At 36.4% G+C, this 20,925-nt stretch overlaps 3 protein-coding genes across 4 annotated transcripts; all 3 read left to right on the forward strand.

Moving 5' to 3' along the window:
- The first annotated feature begins 223 nt into the window (after positions 1-223).
- Positions 224-4,925, forward strand: LOC105397585 (chitin deacetylase 8). Its single transcript, XM_038111069.2, has 6 exons — positions 224-394; positions 1,136-1,448; positions 1,845-2,112; positions 2,303-2,489; positions 2,972-3,109; positions 4,826-4,925. The coding sequence occupies exons 1-6, from the start codon at positions 239-241 to the stop codon at positions 4,907-4,909; spliced, it is 1,146 nt and encodes a 381-aa protein (XP_037966997.2). The 5' UTR covers positions 224-238; the 3' UTR covers positions 4,910-4,925.
- Positions 4,926-6,378: 1,453 nt separating this feature from the next.
- On the forward strand, positions 6,379-9,836 carry LOC125488498 (chitin deacetylase 7-like). Its single transcript, XM_038111068.2, has 6 exons — positions 6,379-6,556; positions 7,129-7,441; positions 7,792-8,059; positions 8,299-8,485; positions 8,871-9,008; positions 9,612-9,836. The coding sequence occupies exons 1-6, from the start codon at positions 6,401-6,403 to the stop codon at positions 9,693-9,695; spliced, it is 1,146 nt and encodes a 381-aa protein (XP_037966996.2). The 5' UTR covers positions 6,379-6,400; the 3' UTR covers positions 9,696-9,836.
- Positions 9,837-10,466: 630 nt separating this feature from the next.
- LOC105383904 (chitin deacetylase 8) lies at positions 10,467-20,114 on the forward strand. 2 transcript variants are annotated; one of them, XM_048631242.1, is made up of 8 exons: positions 10,467-10,659; positions 11,034-11,346; positions 11,564-11,831; positions 12,168-12,354; positions 12,659-12,796; positions 16,495-16,589; positions 16,644-16,661; positions 19,899-20,114. In XM_048631242.1, the coding sequence occupies exons 1-6, from the start codon at positions 10,498-10,500 to the stop codon at positions 16,585-16,587; spliced, it is 1,161 nt and encodes a 386-aa protein (XP_048487199.1). In that variant the 5' UTR covers positions 10,467-10,497; the 3' UTR covers positions 16,588-16,589; positions 16,644-16,661; positions 19,899-20,114. The 2 variants fall into 2 exon arrangements, 1 of the variants encoding a protein (XP_048487199.1); XR_007267929.1 differs by lacking the exons at positions 16,495-16,589; positions 16,644-16,661; positions 19,899-20,114 and adding an exon at positions 15,824-16,286 and having other exon boundaries at positions 12,659-12,910.
- The last annotated feature ends 811 nt before the right edge of the window (positions 20,115-20,925 follow it).

Below are 20,925 nucleotides of genomic sequence, written 5' to 3' on the forward strand. Positions count from 1 at the left end.
TGGGCACATACGTCTCGTCACTACCCTGTCACTCTGTAGAAGTCTGCGAGCCGAGATATCGGAAATCCGGGTGCCAGTGGCGAGGTACCCCAGAGATATCGACGCAGCTGTAGTAAATTCAAGATTAAGAATTGTCAATTCTCGCGAATTGACAATGATAAGATAGCTGAAAACGTATAAAGAGATCTTCCTTTACAACCAGCTTTCACATTTGTTGGGAAGTCAAAGGACGTCCAAGATGGAGGTCAAAGTGATATTTCTGTTAGCGGCTGTGGCGGCAGCGGCGGCGCTAGAGCCAGCCTCAATCTGCGTGGCCTCTGCGTGTCAACTGCCCAACTGTAGGTGCGCCAGCACTGAGATACCTGGAGGTCTGGAGCCAAGGAACACACCACAGGTATGGTGTGAATTTTATCAGATCCAACAATAGGTTTACTTTTTTTATAATCTAATTTGCCATACATCCAAGGATAAAGACAGCTTAAAAATAGGTGTACTTAATCATCATCAATGAATTCCGAAGGGACTTATTTGGAATAGGATGTGTGTTAGCTCCATAATTTAGCAAGCTGTTTGGAAAGTTGAATGTAAAAGTTTATAGGTACCTATTTTGGGAGAAATTTTAAGATGTGAAACGGAATAAAAGGGAAGTTGTAGTAGTGTGCACAAAAAAGTCTTTATAACACAGTATTTTGAAGAGTGAATTAGTAGCGTCACCGTATTAGCCAAAAATTTGGAAACACACAGCAATTTTGGAAACTCATCCCTCTTCAAAGCCTGACACAATAATATATGATAGAATTATACGTCTATTATTTTAGACGTTTGATTTGTATCTCATCAGATAACGTCCTAGCCGTTATATTTTTAAATATAGAAAGCAAATCTCTGTTTCAATGATAATTAAACAGATAAAAAATAAAGGGTCTAATTATAGTCAACACATAAATGTAACCAATGCAAAAAGTATCTTTAAATAGCATCGACCTTAAATATCACAGCATGTCAGGATTATAATTCAGGTCAACATTAGTTTAAATGAAATTTATGTCTATGGATTATGGGTTTTAGTATCATAAGTTTTAAGAGTTTTTTATATTCTTCCGTCATTTGAAAAATACCAAATAATATTTTCCAGTTCATCACAGTCACCTTCGATGATGCCGTTACCGTTCAAAACATCCAAACTTACCGCGAAGTCCTTTACGACCGTAAGAACAGAAACAACTGCCAAATTGGAAGCACATTCTTCATCAGCCATGAATACACTGACTACTCCATCGTCAATGAACTCTACAACGAAGGATTCGAAGTTGCTCTTCACTCAATATCCCACAAAGGCCCTCCGGATTCCTGGGGTTCAGCGTCATACGAAGAACTCAGTCAGGAGATTGGAGACCAGAAAAAACAAATGGCTGCATTCGCTAACATCCCCGAGTCTGCTATCAAAGGTGAATAAATAAGTATATACCCACAATTATGCAAGCCTATGTACCTACGATGTATGAAAAAATGCAGCTGTTGCTTACATTTTGTTTGTTAGTTAGATTTTGGCTGGAAGGTGAATAGGACCTGGGCGTTCAATCTTCTATTAATCGTGCAGTTGTCTCGACAATTCTCGTTTGTTCGTTCGTTGGTTTAGAGAGTGCCCTCCCTGCTCTGTGAAAATATCAAAGAGTATTCATTATCTGAACTGTATGCCATTTTAAGACTTTTTTAGCAAAGATTGCACTTTTCAATGTATGTTAAGTATTTCTGCCATAATGTTACTTGCATGTTATTACAAATAGTTAACCGTTGCGTCACCATTAAACCCATTACACATAAATGAAACCTTTACCTTCCAGGGATGCGCATGCCGTACCTTTACATGGGTGGCAACAATCAGTTCAGCGTCATGGCTGCTGCTGGTCTTGAGTACGACAGCAGCTGGGGAGCCACCAACAGCATCGACCCTGGCTTATGGCCATACACCCTGGACTACGCTTCACCTCAAGAGTGCAACGTTGGCACGTGCCCAAATGCCACCTTCCCTGGTCTCTGGGTATCGCCTATGCTCGCTTGGATTGATAAAACTGACAACCGTTGCACTATGGTAGATTCTTGCTACTCCAAGTAAGTTATTAATTTTTAAAGGTTTTATTCGCTGGTCGGGTTTATTTTAAAATCATGTTATCAATGATTTTGTATCAATATTCACTAATATGTTTTGCCATAACAATAACTATTTTGATGGCCAACTAAACTTAACCAGTATTAACTTCGGTATTGAATAATAACAATAATATTTCGTAAATATTTTCAGACCTGAACCTAACGACGAAGATGGTTGGCTCGAATTCTACATTCGCAACTTCGAAAGGCACTACACTGGCAACCGCGCTCCCTTCGGTTATTACATCCACGAAGCTCACTTCACGTCGCACCCTGCTTCCAAGACCGCCCTCAAAAAATTCTTGGACATTGTCACTCAGCTGTATGATGTATTTGTGGTATGTTTAAATCAAGTTGTTACTTTGATGTTAGAAAAAATAAGCCTAGAATTGCGAAACGTACTTAAGTAAGCAGTCGGAAAACTACTTGTCGCCCGTGTCGTCGACAAAGGTCAATCATGAGCATTATAACTTGCGATGAATTAGTAATTGCAGCAAGACGAGTAGAAATCACTAGGCGTTGTCGTATATGAAAGGTACAGCAGAAGATAAAAGGCCCATTGATGTCGATCTGAAGGCACTCATTCTAATTTTAATGCGGTGAAACTATACAACCTACAAAATGTAGCTAGCTAGATAAAAATTAGATTTACGAAGACACTGATAGAGCAAAATTTTAAACAAAGAATTTAATGTTTTGACAGCACTAAAATTAGAATGGCTGTCTTCAGATTGACATCAATGAGCTCCTTCATTTCTTGTACCCTTCATAATGATGTCATGTAGATATGTTTAGTTTTAAAGCAACATTTTATTTTCAGGTAAACGAACACGATGTCATTGAATGGGTGAAGAATCCGATCCCAGTCGATCAGTACCTGAAAAAAGACTGTAAATTCACTCTGCGTAGACAGTGCCAGTCAAGAGCTTGCGGGCCTTACTACCCTACCCACAACATAGTGAGTACAATGCATTATATTAGGTCCTTACATATGAAATTGGCGTTTTGTCGTACTGGCCACTTTGATCTCTTATATTACCTACCTTTATGGTTAGGAATTCCAAATTCAAATTCATACAGCTATTTACTCATGCATTTGTGTTTCAAACCCCCTAATTCATTTGTTTATTCTTCTTTTGTTTTTTTCTTTGTGTCACTCTGTTTACAAAATGGAAAACTTGAAATATCGCGTTATTTACGAGTATGAGTTCCACCGTGGCACCAGTGCTGCAGAAACGGCTCGAAGGATTAATGATGTGTATGGTGACGGTGTCGCAAAAGAAAACACAGTGCGTTTTTGGTTCCAACGTTTTCGTTCTGGAAATTTCGACCTGCAGAACAAGCCTCGTGGACGGCCGGAGACCAAAGTTGATAATGAAGAATTGAAGGCTATTGTGGAAGCGGATCCATCGCAAACCACGTCCGAGTTAGCTGCAGGCTCCGGTGTTAGTGATAAAACTATTCTAATCCACTTGAAGCAAATTGGGAAGGTGAAAAAGCTTGAAAGGTGGGTACCTCATGAATTGAGTGAAGCAAACCGACAAACGCGCGTCGACTGCTGCGTTACGTTACTCAACCGGCACAATAATGAAGGAATTTTAAATCGAATCATTACCCGTGATGAAAAGTGGATCCTCTACGATAATCGGAAGCGCTCATCGCAATGGCTGAACCCTGGCGAACCAGCCAAATCCTGCCCTAAGCGAAAATTGACTAAAAAAAAGTTGCTTGTAAGTGTTTGGTGGACTAGTGCCGGTGTCGTTCACTACAGCTTTCTTAAATCTGGCCAGACGATTACGGCAGATATCTATTGTCAGCAACTGCAAACCATGATGGAAAAGCTAGCTGCTAAACAACCGAGGCTGGTCAATCGCTCTAGGCCACTGCTGCTTCAGGACAACGCTAGACCACACACTGCACAACAGAAATTAGAGGAGCTTCAATTAGAATGTCTTAGACATCCACCGTACTTTCCGGACCTTGCTCCAACAGATTACCATTTTTTTCGCAATTTGGATAACTACTTGCAAGGAAAAAAAATCAACTCCGATGGGGCAGTCCAAACCGCCTACAAAGATTTTATTGATTCCCGCCCGAATGGTTTTTTTAGTAAGGGGATCAATGAACTACCTATGAGATGGCAAAAGTGCATACATAGCAATGGTACATACTTTGATTAATTAAATATATTTCATTTAAAAAAAAAACGACTTTATGTTCCTCCTATAGAAAACGCCAATTTCATATGTAAGGACCTAATATTTCTTCTTGCGTGTAAATAAGCTAAGTCACTTGAATGGAATATTTTTGGATATGCTTATAAGGTTTAAACTGCTGTCCTAAGAATGGATAATTTCCCACGATTATTATATAGGAGGCTATCACCCGGTTTCGCAACTAAGTTTTTGAGGTTGAGTCATAATCCAAGCCTACTTAAGTTCATACTTACTTAACTTGCACTTCCAAGTCAAAGTTAAGTAGCAGGAATATTTTGGGTCACTTTCTTTCCATATTTTTGTAGAATTCCGAAAATACTAAACAACTAAGAACATTTATGATCGAAGGATATTTTCTGTGCAAACTTTAACTTACCTTTAATTAACCTTAACCTTTACTTACCTGTGAAAATATTGTAAATAATGTTTATTTACAAGTTTTTTTTGTCTCTTTTCAGTACAATGAAGAATACAGACTGCAGCTGTGCACCGCCTGTCCTGCCACCTACCCTTGGACCGGGAACTATCTTGGCACTAATTAAAATGTATTGAATTTAATGCGAAGTGTCTCTAACACGTAATTGTTACTTAAAGTTTGCTACAATATGGCATATTTATCAGTGATAGATAAGTTGAGATTTACATTAACTTGTAATAAAAACACTTGACCGATTTACTAAAATCTTTTATTATAATTTAAGAGTTTTGAGAACATATTTTACCGTAACCCAGGATTGACAATTTAGCTATATTTTTTAGTTAGATTATATTTATTTAGCACATCTAGATATGTGAACCCACCAACCCGCAGTGGACCAGCGTGGTGGGAAATGGCCCAAGCTTAGGAAGGCAGTTTAGACCTAGGAATATGCACAAAGGTTCCACTCGAGAGAGCCAGGTGCAGGTCTTACACCCCCACAGAGAATAGAATAGAATAGAATAGTTCATAACTGGCGAAAATATTGATGGACATACATACAGACGAATTGAGAACCACCTCCTTTTTTCGAAGTCGGTTAAAGGCCTATCACCAAAAGACATCCAGATAATAGTGAGCACTTTGGAAAAGTCTGCTCTATAGTATCCGAGTTTCAAGAAGATGATTTACACCGCGGTCACGAGAGCATTATTTAAGAGGATCCTGGGATCGGCCTTTAACCTCTAGAACGAAGGAAAACATCGATAAAATTTGTAATAACGAGATCAGTACAGCCACCCAGTTGGCTGACATTTGACCATTGGTAAACAAGATAGCTGAGGTAACTGACATTAGTTATAGCCGGGTGCAACACATAAAAACGGAAGAATAGGGGTTTCATGAGGTTTCTGCTTGCTGGCTCTCGATGTTGCTTTCAGCTGAACAAAAACAAATTCGATTCACAATTTCGCTAGACTGTTTGGAGTTTTTTGAGACTGATCTCAAGGACATTTTGTTGACCCACCACCATCCTCCTGATATTGCATCGCAGTAAGCGTCACATAGGTCAAGTTTCTTACTTCAGTAAAATCATCCTAGAGTAGTCACAATATACAAAATCAAATGTCCTAATTTTTTTAAAACATTTTATTTCGAATTTAATAAAAATACATAATTTACGTTAAAAGTTGGTAATATTAACCCATTGAACCTTTTTATTGGTCGTAAAGTGCATTTATTTAGTTAACGTAATTTTCAAGTAGCATTAATATAATTTTATGTTCAAGCACCACAGCTAACTAAAAATCGTTATTAAACTTACTCTCTTCCATTCCAAGATTGTCCGATAGATATTGCTATGAGTAATGATGTAAAGTATTGAATTTAAGTCGGTATAACAACACCAATCAACCCCTTTCACCTCAAGTTTGATGACATAACTGAATACTGAAATACAAAAAAAAAACAACTGACTAAAACAAAACAAATTAAAAACCCAATGAAGATTACGATCATCCGGTACAAATTGAAAATGATAAGATAATAAACAGCGTATAAAGTCATCCTGCTTTACAAACAGAGTACAGTTTTGTTCGGAAATCAAAGACCGTCCAAGATGGAAGTCAAAGCGATATTTCTGATAGCGGTGGTAGCGGCGGTGGCGGCACAGGAGCCTGCCTCAAGCTGTGTACCCGCTGCGTGTCAACTGCCCAACTGTAGGTGCGCCAGCACTGAGATACCTGGAGGTCTGGAGCCCAGGGACACGCCACAGGTATGCTATTATATAGTGCAGTTTTAGCAGTGATCAAAGACTACCAAATAATCTGCAAGGAATTTTAATGAATTTTAATGAACGTCACTGAAAATGGAAGGTGTTAGCTGTGTGCGATCGGATTTTGTGTTGAACCCAAAACTGCCCAAGGAAATGTTCCAATGGAAAAAAATACTTGTTTGTGAAAATTTCCAAAGTGGTAAATCGGAATAGTGGAATATAAATTGTATGGGTTGTGCAAAATACAAAAGTGTGTGATTGATTGGAAAATTTTAGGAATTCAGCTATGAACTTTCTGTACCAAAGTCATACCTAGTTAAAAGTAAATTAATGATTTTGTCGTTTGATTTGCATCTAATCAGATAAAACATAATTTGCTTCTTTGTAATATACGAGTCGCAAACAAATCAGTGTTTCAACGATAATAATCAATAAAGATTAAAAATAAAATATTAGGTACAAATACCTTTAAAAATGTCATTTTTGTATGTTATATTGTATGTTATATATTTATTTAGTTAATGTTTTCATAAATTGAATTGGGTTTCATTAGCAGTATCTGTATTTTCCAGTTCATCACAGTCACCTTCGACGATGCCGTTACTGTCCAAAACATCCAAACCTACCGCGAAGTCCTTTACAACCGTAAGAACAGAAACAACTGCCAAATTGGAAGCACATTCTACATCAGTCACGAATACACTGACTACTCGATCGTCAATGAACTCTACAACGAAGGATTCGAAGTGGCCCTTCACTCAATTTCCCACAAAAGCCCTCCGTCTTACTGGGCTACAGCTTCCTACGAAGAAGTCAGCCAGGAGTTTGGTGACCAGAAGAAACAAATGGCTGCTTTCGCTAACATCCCCGAGTCTGCTATCAAAGGTGATTTTATTGTTGATTGTATTCCTTTATTAAATTTATTTAGTAAAATTTCATGTCTATTTTCTGTTGCCTACATTTTGCTTGAGTAGGTTTAGCAGCTTTCAGCAGCGTGTAAATGGGGCATTGAAACGGTAAGACGACTTGCTATGAAAATATCGATTTGAAATTAATATACTGGAGGCTACCTATTATAATGTCTGTTAAACAAAAATTTAAACATTTTGTTAGAAAAGCAGTAAAACTGCACTATTCAATGGATACTGCCATAAATTTACTTAACTATGTAACAAATATGTATCTGCGACGTCACCATAAAGCGAAGTACACAGCAATAAACCTTTGAATTTCAGGAATGCGTATGCCGTTCCTTCAGATGACCGGAAACACCCACTTCAGCGTCATGGCTGATGCTGGTCTTGAGTACGACAGCAGCTGGGGTGCTACCAACAGCATCAACCCTGGTTTGTGGCCATACACCCTGGACTACGCTTCTCCTCAAGAGTGCAACATCGGTCCATGCCCTAACGCCACTTTCCCCGGTCTCTGGGTATCACCTATGCTCGCTTGGATTGATAACGATGGTTACACTTGCACAATGGTGGATTCTTGTTTCTCCAAGTAAGTCATTTGACCTTTTTACTACCTTATTTATTTCTACATTATTGATTGAATTCTTATACACTGCTGATTCTCAGTTATTATTATAAAACCATGTTTCCATCGATTTTGCGTCACTGTCAAGAAGTAAAGTTTCATCATCTTCTGCTAGAAGAATAATTATTTTCATGGCCAACGGAGTTGAACCTTTTAAGTTGAATTATGAATTATGAAAAAAAAAATCTTTAAATTATTTTCAGGCCTGGCCCTAACGACGAAGATGCTTGGGTCGAATTCTACATTCGCAACTTCGAAAGGCACTACAATGGCAACCGTGCTCCCTTCGGTTATTACATCCACGAAGCTCACTTCACGTCGCATCCTGCTTCCAAGACCGCGCTCGCCAGATTCTTGGACACTGTCACTCAGCTGTACGATGTATTTGTGGTATGTATAACTCTATGATGGTAAAAAAAAAATATTTCAAGAAATTCTATTGATGTCCTGTTGAAAAACTCAGGATGCGGAGTCTACAAAATATAGATTGTCAAATTGAAGATTGTGAATCATCAGAAAATTTTGACAAGTGATTATTTCATTTCCTGATGTTTAAATCCAATTTCCGTGCTATTCAAGTCTATAAAATGTAGCAGGCTTCAGTTTCAATTGAGCCTTGTTACTTTCGTGATGAACAAAATGGCAGTCAAGCGCATATAGACCAATACACATTGCACAACTTTACTGGGATGGAGCTAAAACTACGTAACACTCACGGGAGTTAATAAGTAAATAGGCACTGTTGTTTAAGTAATGAAAAACATTTTGTTTTTAGGTGAACGAACACGATGTCATCGAATGGGTGAAGAATCCAATCCCAGTTGACGAGTACCTGAAGAAAGACTGTAAATTCACCCTGCGCAGGCAGTGCCAGTCAAGAGCTTGCGGACCTTACTTCCCCACTCACAACCAAGTAAGTAGAAAACCTATTCTCAATTCTCTACAGATGTGTCACTGATAAATGGAATGTTTGCGCGTAAATTCAGGTTTATACAAAATGTTGGCGAAGACTCGAAGACGAGGGTCGATGAGCGTGACGGTGATGAAGATGATATTTAAGATGTAGAAAGATTTGCTTATTAGTGGTTTATTAAAAGACGTATTTTACAAGATAAGTATTAGAATTAAGAGTCAAGAATTATACATTAGAATTATTGTGGTAGTGATTTCTTCGTGTTGTTATTTTCGTAAGTGATTGACGTGAATTTTTTCTAAAAGTAAAGCGTCGGGGCCTTTTTAAGACTTCACCTGCAATGCGGGGTGGTGGATTTACAGTGCACACATCAAGTTGTTTTCCTTCACCGTAAGAGTAATGCATTTTAATATACTCGCGAGCAATGAAAAAGTTCCAGTGACATATGAAACGGCAATGGCCGGTGGAACATTTTCATTGCTTGCGAGCGAACCATCGTCGGTCATTACAATCTCGATGCCTTTCGGTTTCTATCTGTTACGTTTATGTACGTGCATACACTACACAAACAAAGTTTATTTACAGGGTGTTTTCTCTTTTCAGTTCAACCAAGAATACAGGCTGCAGCTGTGTAGCGCCTGCCCTGCCACCTACCCTTGGACCGGCAACCATCTTGGCACTAATTAAACTGTAGTGAATTTAAATTCAAATGTTTCTTCGTTATCTAAAAATAAATTATTGCTGAAAGATAACCATATAATGGCATTTTTATCAGTGATACTTAGATTAGTAGAGTTATATGTAATAAAGTTTTGATCGATTTACTTATTTTATAGTCATTTATTGATATACTCCTGTACCTTGTAGGAAACCATATTTTTGCATGCATGATGATGAATACATAACGTATTTTAATTAAAAATATTAAATGCATTACTTAATCAAGTGATCGATTATATTATTTATCATTAATTTAATAACCTACTTTATATTTTGTGATAACGGGAATTCCCACTATCTTAACAGATTTATCGCTGACATTATTTTCTGATGTAGGGTTCGTAATACGTATTTCTGAAAGAAGTAATGCTAAGAGTTTGTGAAGAGGAATCTTTATAGAATACTTTATACAGTGGCATATAGCTATTACAATTTTTCGCCCTGAACTGCAATAAAAACAAGTACCTACCTAATTAAAAATTTCTACACAAAATTTTATGCGCTACCGTGAAAAAGGATTTTTAATGCCAGACAGAGATACACAGAAGAAAATGTATTTTTCCCATAACATATTAATTATACGGAACCCTAACTAATAGCAATGAATCAATGAGCTAATTAAAATGATTTTAACAAGATATTGCATTTAGTACTAAAAAAAGAACTAGCATGACCCTCAAATTCCTTAATCGATAAGATAACGTTCGTACATTGCATATTATGCTTTATAAAAATCTTGATCGATACGTTTTCATTACAAGTTTGCAAGATGGGGGTGAAAGTAGCCATACTTTTTGCAATTTTTGCGGTTGCCTTAACTGAAGCGTTGGAAACAGCTGAACCATGTGATCCGTCGAAGTGTCAGCTGCCGGACTGCAGATGTGCTAGCACGAATATTCCTAGTGGATTAAGGGCACAAGATACGCCACAGGTATGTTTGAAAAATATATTAATGAAGACTTTTATAATTTTATCATTATCACAACTACGTTACGTGACGCGTCCCCCTGACTGCTGCAGCATGAGTCTCCTTCCAATGAAGGAAGGGTTTTTAAGCCTAGTCCATCACGCTGGCTTAGTGCGTGTTGGTGGATCCCAACACAAGCATACCATTTGAATATATTATTTGAATATAATATACCCATCTCAGCTTGGTGATTTTGTAAAAAACTGCTAAAATATTTTGTAAATAGGAATATAGGCTGATAATGGTGATCATCGTTAGCTACGATCATGAATCAGCACGACTTTGTGTTTTAATTAGTTTTGTGTGATATATCCATAATTCCCTACAATTCCTTTCAGTTCATAACCATTACCTTCGACGACAATGTCAACACTCAAAACATTGCGACGTATCGTGAAGTCCTATACAACAGGAGGAATAAGAACAACTGTCCCATCGGAGCGACTTTCTACGTGACTCATGAATACACTGACTACACACTAGTGAATGAACTCTACAATGAAGGATTTGAAATTGCTCTGCACTCCATATCGCATAAGTCCCCGCCGTCGTACTGGGCTACAGCCTCTGTAGAAGAACTGAAACAGGAGCTTGGTGATCAGATAACTCAAATGTCCACTTTTGCTAATATTTCCGAGTCTTCCATCAAAGGTATGTAGATAATAGGTATATATTATACAAAGTTCGTTATCACGGCGGCAAACTCTACCACTACTCTAGTGTTTAAATCATTGACTTGGTTACATAATTAGACATTGGTTAAATTTATACAGTATAAAAAGCAGCGGAGTCAAAAAATTACCTAGTGGAACACCATACATGATTAAGTTTATTTATCCATGATCGAAAGGAAATATTTGGTTTTCAGGTTTACGCATGCCATTTTTCCAAATGGCTGGCAACAATCAATTCCAAGTGATGGCTGAAGCAGGTCTTACATACGATAGCAGCTGGGGTGCTACCAACAGCATCAACCCTGGCTTGTGGCCATACACCCTGGACTACGCTTCACCTCAAGAATGCAACATCGGTCCGTGCCCTAATGCCTCCTTACCTGGACTCTGGGTGTCTCCTTTGCTTGCTTGGGTTGATAATAGTGGATACACTTGCACGATGGTGGATTCTTGTTACTCTAGGTAAGTTAAAAACAGTATTGTATGAAGAAGATTCACAAATCTATCAAGTGATAGATTTCTAAAGCAACAATACTCGAAATATAATGGTTAAAGTAAATTAACTCAAGAACTTTCTAACGGATGGTCTGTTTGTTCTCTATTTTCCTCTAGCTTTTACTCTTTTTAACTTGACACAAAACAAGATGAGGTTGTTTGACCTTTTTCAAAAAACTATTTTTTTAAAGATGAGTTTCCGTGGCTGGCTCAGACTAGTGCCTGGTAACTGAATATCGCATTTTACTACTTTTTTTAGTTATATATTATAAAAATATCAGTTGAAAATAATGTCATCTTCAGTCCAGGTCCGCAAGACGATAGAGGCTGGCTGGAATTCATCATCCGCAATTTCGAAAACCACTACCACGGCAATCGCGCCCACTTCGGTTTCTACATCCACGAGGCCTACTTCACGTCTCATCCGGCGGCGAAACGCGCGCTGGTTCGCTTCCTGGACCTCGTTGACAACCTTTATGATGTTTTTGTGGTAAGCTTTTTATACATCGGAACGCTCTAAGGGTGACTTGCACTTAACATTTATACGTATTTTAAATATTTGGTGGAAGTCACTCTTATAACCTAAATTGATGTTATTATTTTATAAAGTAACCGTCTCGTTTTAAAAAACTTTTCTGATACCTTTGTCCTACAAAGGTATCAGAAAAGTCATTCAGTCAATCAATTCTGTTAAAGGTCGTTGTGCTGTATATATAACTAAGTAATCGTCTTTTAGGCATTGCTAAGTATAGCCACAACACAAACAAGTAAACTTTTATCTTTCTATTCTACAGGTCAATGCATCAGAAGTTATAGAATGGGTAAAGAATCCAATTCCAGTGGACGAGTATCTCAAGCAAAGCTGCAAAACTAATGATCGTATGGAATGTGCTTCTAAGATCTGTGGCCCTTACAAATCAGACCATAGTGAGGTTAGTACTAATCTATGTCTAATGTCTGTAATTTGATAAATAATGTTATGACCGTCTCATTCAGTGCAAATGTAGAATAAGCAGTAGTTGTTTTGGAATTTATAATCAAAGTATACAGGGTGTTGCAAAAAGGGTATACTAAGCCGAAGCCTACATGTGCACTACATGTTATATCTAAGCCTGAAACTGAAATCAGAATTTGGAAATTCGCGAAAAAAAAATTCATTTCCCATAGAAACTTTGTTGGTCACGTGACTTTTACTATGGAAAATTATTTTTTTTTTCGCGAATTTCCAAATTCTGATTTCAGTTTCAGGCTTAGATATAACATGCTGCACATGTAGGTTTCGGCTTAGTAGGGCAAAACACCCAGTAACTGACCACCTTAAGGGAGTTGTTCCAGTAATTTATCTGTAGCGGGCTCAATTCTTATCGCTTATTAAATCCGATTTTTGTTTTAGAAACTAGAATAACAGAACTACATTCCTGAGTTAATAGCAAACATGTAGAAGTTACTCATTTTTTTTATATATTTTTGCAAACAAAAAGTAGTGATTTTCCCAGTAACTGACCACTAAAATCTAGTAACTGACCACACTCGATGCCAGTAACTGACCACCAATTTAAAATGGTTTAATAATGGAATTATGATTAAATATTATTATTATTTATTTATTTGATTACTTCATGTAATAGTACCGATCCTCTGGTCTCTTTTAATGTGTGACACATCACTTTTGCTCAAGGTTTCTTAACTGAAAAGTGCATTTAATTAATTAATCAGATTAATGCATAATTTAAATGATATCTTATCCTAATAATCAACCATTTATTTATTAAAAACACAAGTTAATGCATTTTTGTTAAATACTAAAAACAAAGGAATAAACACACATGCACATAGTGAACACGCATTTTAAATTTACAGCTTTCAGGGAGATTAAGTGGCCCCAATGTAGTACCTTCAGATAAGTCACAGAAAGGGCGATTTTGTTTGTCCGGAACAAGCCAGGATCAGTGGGACAGGCCCATGAAGCATTCATGGTGCCAGAAAAGAGCATTTTCTTAAATATAAAGTAGCGAATCCAAGCACTAAAGCCGGTCTTTTCCATATTCGGTATCAACTGATGAGGAGGAGGAATCGTGGCGGATTGTCGGCCTGGGAAAACATAAATTCCCCGCCGGAAAAGTAGGCCCTTTCCCCGCCGGTCCTTTCATGGATGTAGGACCAGAGACAGATGGTTTTCATTATTGCTGAAACCCCACCCAGAGACTTTCAGTGCGGCTAAAAGAGTCATTGAGGCTAGCCATTGTAATTATGACCGAATCAGATATTGGGGGTTAGTTTTTCAGGATACAAAGATGGATGCCTTGACGAACGGGATTTCAATGACTTTGTTGAGGATTCAACTGGAATATTTAGATTTAGGATGCTGTTGAAACGTGCTTCCGTAGGTAAGTATTTGGCCAAAGACAGGAGTAGTCATTTCTGCAAGGGGGACAGGGAATCTTTGCCTCGTTGAAGAGGCGTCACTGAAGCAGAACATCGCTGTACTTTCTGCATTTTCCGCTGCTGGACTAATGTGTCTGCCAATGATAGTATAGCGTTGCCAGTGGATTCCGGATAGTTGTGGTATCGGTTCCAAATGGCTGGGGTGTTGGTCGTGGTAACAACTTATAGAAGAATACCCCATTTCTTGTGTGCCAATTTTACCGTTCTGTTTGAAATCCGCTGGCCGTTCATAATGCCATTGAAGGGCGTGTTGGTGCACCGGCTGAGGGTGCTAGCATTGTAGTGATGCTTTCTTTTTCCTATTTTACTGAAGTGCCTGTCTTTGGAAAAATGTGGAGGCGCGTTTCGTCGGTAACGTATATTCGGGTTGGGTCATTAATAGAGTCATTGAGGTCTTGTTCGCCAAGTGCTTTTCTGCTCGGGGATCCAATTTCATCTGGTTCACAAGCGCTGGCATTGGTTAGGTACGCCTTCAGCTGTTCTGAAGATAGCATTTGAGTATCTTTTCATAGAGTGAGATGGTGAAAGCCATTTATTTGTCTCCTGGTCTTGCATTCTTGAAGGGACTGCTCCAAGGATTATCTTTAAGGAAAAATTGTGACATCTGTCTTTATCCTGGAGAATCCACATTATCCTAGGCTGATAGTATGCTCCACTAGCGTTTTTATCTTCCTCATCAGCTAATACCGAATCTGGAACAAACTTGGACTTTGTGTTTGAATTCTCTATATTTTAAAAGGTGCTTGCATGTCACCCTGAATTATTTTGGAATGTCTTGTTGATCCTAGTTTGTCTCAGACAAGTGGAATTGCCTTTTCTATACTTTTTTTGCTATCTTGGCGCTTCTTCATCTCGCTGAAAGCTGTAAAAATATATCATATATAATAATACCAGTAACTGACCACCAATTTACCCAATAACTGACCACCTATGTCAGTAAATGGAAGGAGTGAAGATAGCATGCTCATATTTTGACACAAGAAAATGGCACATATGAGCTTTAATATTACGTTCTTATTTTGTCTAAATTCAGCTTCAACCAAAAATCCCAATAACCGACATAGGTGGTCAGTTATTGGAAAATCGCTCTATTGTCGTCCAGTAACTGTCCACCCCATTAAAAACAATCAAACGGGAAATAACAAGCTGAATCTTATCAAAAACGTAATCTTTATAATTAAATCTATATGGTATAATTTTTTCTTTCAATGATTTCAATTTTTTTCATGGTAAATTTTACGATCAAAAAATTCACTTACCTTAACAAATACGTTAGTCACAACTGCAATTTCCTCGGTTCGCGCGCCAACTGAACTTTTTCGATCGGTCACTATCCATCTGTTGGCTGCTGGCAAAATCTTTTGTATCAGTAATGCTCTCAATGAACCACAAAATAGACTGGATGTTCACTAGATGGCCCTGCTTGGCTATATTTCTTATTTATTGGAGTTGAAGAGCAAGGTGGTCAGTTACTGGGTGTTTTGCCCTATACCAATTTTGCAACACCCTGTATAATAATGATTTTTATATAGAGTCCGCGCCACCACTAAGGTCTTACGGCAAAGGCAGGAACTACAATTTTATTTATTTATTTACTAATTTTAAAGGCATACACGTGATAATTTATTTGTGAATTCAGTGGCGTGAACTCTACAGTACTCTACACATACACTCGCAAGCAATGAAAAATTTCCAGTGGCAATAGCACCAATTTCGTGTAAACACCAAATTTAACGTTTTCGTAAATATCTTAATGACGCCCTGTGCAAAAATGAAGTATATTTTAATAACGCATGTGAATATTAATTAAAAACTTAAATATTTTGTTCATATTCTAAATTAAATTGTGCATTTGATGCCGACACTTTGCAAGTGGAAGTTTTTCATTGCTCGTGTATTTTGGAATTTATTATCAATTAACATAATTTCAATCATCATTATTAAGTCGTACGGCAAAAAAGCAGGAACAACAATATACAATGTGTTTTTTTTCGAACCCGACAAACTTTAAGGGGGGATTTCTAGAATATTGAGATTTGACTCCACATGTGGGGGTGTTTTCTCGATAAAATCACTCGTAGAATACACCCTTAAAGTTTGTCGGGTTCGAAAAAAAACACATTGTTTAAAAGGAATGTACCTATATGCACATAATTGAACTTTCCATATTTGTTTTCTTTTTCAGTATGGCCAAGAGTACAGACTAAACATATGCAGTTCATGCCCAGCGAGCTACCCCTGGGTCGGGAATCCCCTCGGATTGGATAAATCTAACTAATAAATAATTATAATATATTTATTCTTATTTCATATTTTATTTCTCTCTTAAATAAAGTTTCATTCACCTACTAAGGTAGAGAGTCCATATTTCGCGGTATTCAAAATGGCGTCCTTATTTCGAGTTATATTTATTTTCATGATTATTACTTATTTTAATAGGTTTGGATACTCTAAAATTACATTTAATCGTTCATTATCTTTAACTGAAACTACTTGATGTAGTAAATATGTTTAAAATTGCCTAAAATTACTAAAAACTCATGAAATGTGCCGTGAGGGCGACGCCGCCATGTTTTTCATACAAACGCGACCCGGCTTACGTAAGCCCGCCGACGCGCCGGCGCGACCACTGTTCATCGGCATGCGCATCCTGACAGTGCCGTGCCTTTACATTTTAGAAGTCCTAAAATATGTAAAGCGCAACCCCAATGAGTTCCCAGACTTCACTTCAGGGGATCGCAGATTCGCCTCACGAAGACCTAACGACCTAAGGTCTACTGAATGCCGCTTATCTAAAACTGGAAAGTCATTGCATGTAATGGGTCCCCAGATTTTTAACAAACTTCCTGAAAATATAAAGGAAATCAGGAGAGTTACTAGCTTCCTCATTAGCGTGAAGAATCACCTATTAAAAAACGCGTACTACTCTGTGCAAGAATTCTTAGACTCATAAGTGATATCACTATGTGTGTTAAATAATAATATAATATACTTACCTAGTTACTTTTATGACTTTAAATAATTAATTAACATACTTACCTATTATTAGTGTGTCTACTAACCATGTGATTGACTATCTATTCATTCTTTAAACATAATTATTCGAAATTTATTAATACTATAATATGTGATAATTAATTAATTTAATCTCAATTCTAATGACGTGTAATGTTTATTTATCAATAAATGAATATGAATATGAATAATATAAGGCCAGCCATATTTAATAATTGTGTTTTTTAATATTTATACGACGTTCAACTTTGTAAATAGTTTATATTTAGTTTATTATATTCTTATACTTACATTAAATTTAAATTTGAACTCTTTTTAAACTAATTTAACCCCTTTAAACTCAAAAACAAAATACCTCGGTATAAGGGCCTGATTTTTATACGTTGTTCCTAACTCCGAGGTACCCTCGGTATAAGGAAAAATACTATGTCATGATTTTTAGCTTATAACTTTACAAATAATAACATTTGAAGTATATGCTTGATTACATAATAATAATGATGAACGTGACAAGCTTATAACCTAATTCGGCGGTACAAAATATCCTCTAGGAATCTTAATATGACACGATAATTGTTGACGCAAAAAACATGGTTACCTAGAAAACCTTAACTTAGTGTGTATATTTGAAATGATAAAAAACAGTGTTATTTTATCGCTATTAACGTAAGTGATACATATTTTTACCAATATTTTATGTATGATTTGAGTAACATATCTATGTTGTTTCTAAATCGATAATTTGATAACTCGAAATATGGATTATTAAAATACTTGCTGAACCCCTAATATGGAGTATGACATTTTACCTCGGAAATCGGAATATGACTACATCACACCTTCGCAGTGTCATCCGATGCCGTCATCAAACCATAAAATCAAGATGAATTAGCGACTTTCTTCCTAAATATAAAAGGGGTGTGGATAGATATGCCTGACTTTACGAAACTACTACTAGATACTACCTACTTATTACTCTTTATAAAAGAAGAAAGAAAGAAATTTGTAGTCGTAAAACTTTATTTGGGTGAATAAAATAACACACACGACGGTTGAGTTTTTATAACACTTATATACACAATTGCCTAATTTCATTTCTGTATTTTATTTCCATTATCCTTCTACTTCGCGGTCTGATGGCCGTTGTAATATTGTTATCCCAGAATTCCCAGATAAATGAATGTCCTGTATACTGCATTTCATGTTTAGTTTAGGGGTCTGGTTGATTTTTTCATTTTCTTGTTGTTGTCACTGAAAAATAAAGTAAGTAGGTAAATTGTATGGATAGTTGACAGAATTAAGCTTATCCTTATAAGTTGGTACCCATTTTCACAAAACTTAGTGAGTTTAGAAACGAAAACGCTAGAACAAAAACCTAGGTTAGTAACTAAACTGATGCCAAATTACTGATAAAAACATAAAAATATTTCCATTTTACGTAATTTCCTAAAATAATTCGCACACAAGCTTACCTTATCGATTTTCCAATTGCATATTGCAAATACAAACATAATAATTTAATAAAAGATGTTTGTTTTCTAATGTAAAGACTTAACAAAAATACTTTCAAAGAATAGCGGCAAACTTTTCGGCGGAAAATTGAACATGGCGCCGGCGCGCCTCCAGTCCAGCGCGCATGCGCCATAGAGATGTACCTAGTGCAATGTTCCTTGCTTCCGACCTATGCTTGAATGAAAAAATAATCGATGCTGGATCGATTCCTGGGTAGATACTTTTATTATAATCATATTCGTTTATGGTAAATACATTAGGTACTCATCGGAAATTAGTACTGATAAGGTATTTGGCTTTTGTAAGTATTCGATACTTTTCCTCATCCCTTACACATCTACTTTTATTACGTATCATCAACTTTTAAACATTTAAGTAAGAACATAAAATATCGTGGAAAAATAACTATAGTAAAAAATGTTTAAATCATTCGAGTTCAATAATCGATTATATTCGATTACTGTCACTATTTCATCAATTTACCCCATCTCTACTCTATTTTTTTTTAATCGCTTGGAAAAGTCCATAGAACATCATAGAAGCATTATGAATATTTTTTCTAGCCAATGTTACCAGTTGCAATAATGAATTATGAAAATGTTACATAAATAATAGAAATTATCACGAAAACCAATATAAATGGAGAGTATTTAATTCTTTTCATTATTTTCAACTACTATTTAGAATAATTAAATTTATTTGGAGTACTTTAAGGTTAAAAAAGTATATCGATATTTTCGATTGTAATTTCCTTATGTTCATGGCCACACTCATGGAGCCACTGACAGGACTAACTCGGAATATGGAACAGGCTACCTCGGTATATGGAAGAAACCATAATCCTACCTCGGCATTAGGGCAAATCGACATGTGTAATAAATTATATTTTTTTAAGTATAATTAATGTGTTATCAATGAATCTGTGTTAAGAAATATAAAATTTAACGTATATTCTTACAGAAGACAATATTTCACATCAATATTGATGGTTACAAATGCTTATTTTTCTTACTTACTTTCAAATGTTGTGATTTACCTCGGAATAAGGACGCGATACCTTAAATATGCACCATTCACTTATTTAGTTACAAAGCATAGTATCCAATAACTGAAGTGATAAAATACGTAATAATTATGAAAAAGTTCATTTGTTTAAATTACTCATTGAAATTAAATATTTTCGCTTTGTTCCCGCAATCACCAGTCTTCTTCTTTTTGTCGTGTCGATGGCAGTAGAAAACAATAAGTAAAAAAAATTAACCATGCAATGTATTTGTCTTTATAATAATAAATATATTTTTTTGTAATATACCTATTATACAATCCAAGCAAAACACCCCAAAAAATTATAGGTAAGATCTAAAAGCCTTTCTATTTACGGAGTAAAGAAAGAGTAATCGATAATAATATTGACATTACATAATGAAACGTCAGAAACGGTTAACAAGCGAAGATCGACAATGATCGATCCACAAACTTGCTATCCCGTGTTAGAAGTCGTTAAACTCAAATCTGTTTTACGACGTTATACCAAATCCATATTTTTGAAGATAATAACGCTCTTAGATATGAAACTGCGATGTATGCGGACTTTATTACAGATTTCTGAACGAACTTGAGCTGGATCGCGTTTATATACTTCAGCTATCATGTCGGGTCATAAAATTTTCTTTAGTAATTTTTATGGATTCGCTTTATCGCGTCGCGAATACGGTTTTCGTTCAGGAACTTCCGTTGACGTTTTCAGGAAGTGCTGACGTCTTGTTTACATGAAATTTTAAATTGGATCCTTGTCTTACGAGTCTTACGACTGGTTTAGGGGATTGGGTTTTGAGCTTTATATGGGTGGGTTGATAAAAGATATTGGAATTAAAAAACAAACAAATACCTCTTTGAAATTTGTTATTTTTATTCAGATATATATCACAAACATATTGTAAATAAGTACTTACTTGCTTTTTTAAAACGATTAAACCAAAAATACCTACTTACAAACAGCAGTCGGAAATCCCTTTATTTCAACACACTCGACAACCATTCTTTCGTCAAATTACGACAAATGAATCCAATCATAACTCCCGTTTCATTT

The sequence above is a fragment of the Plutella xylostella genome, chromosome 28, assembly GCF_932276165.1.
Source record: "Plutella xylostella chromosome 28, ilPluXylo3.1, whole genome shotgun sequence".
NCBI lineage: Eukaryota > Metazoa > Arthropoda > Insecta > Lepidoptera > Plutellidae > Plutella > Plutella xylostella.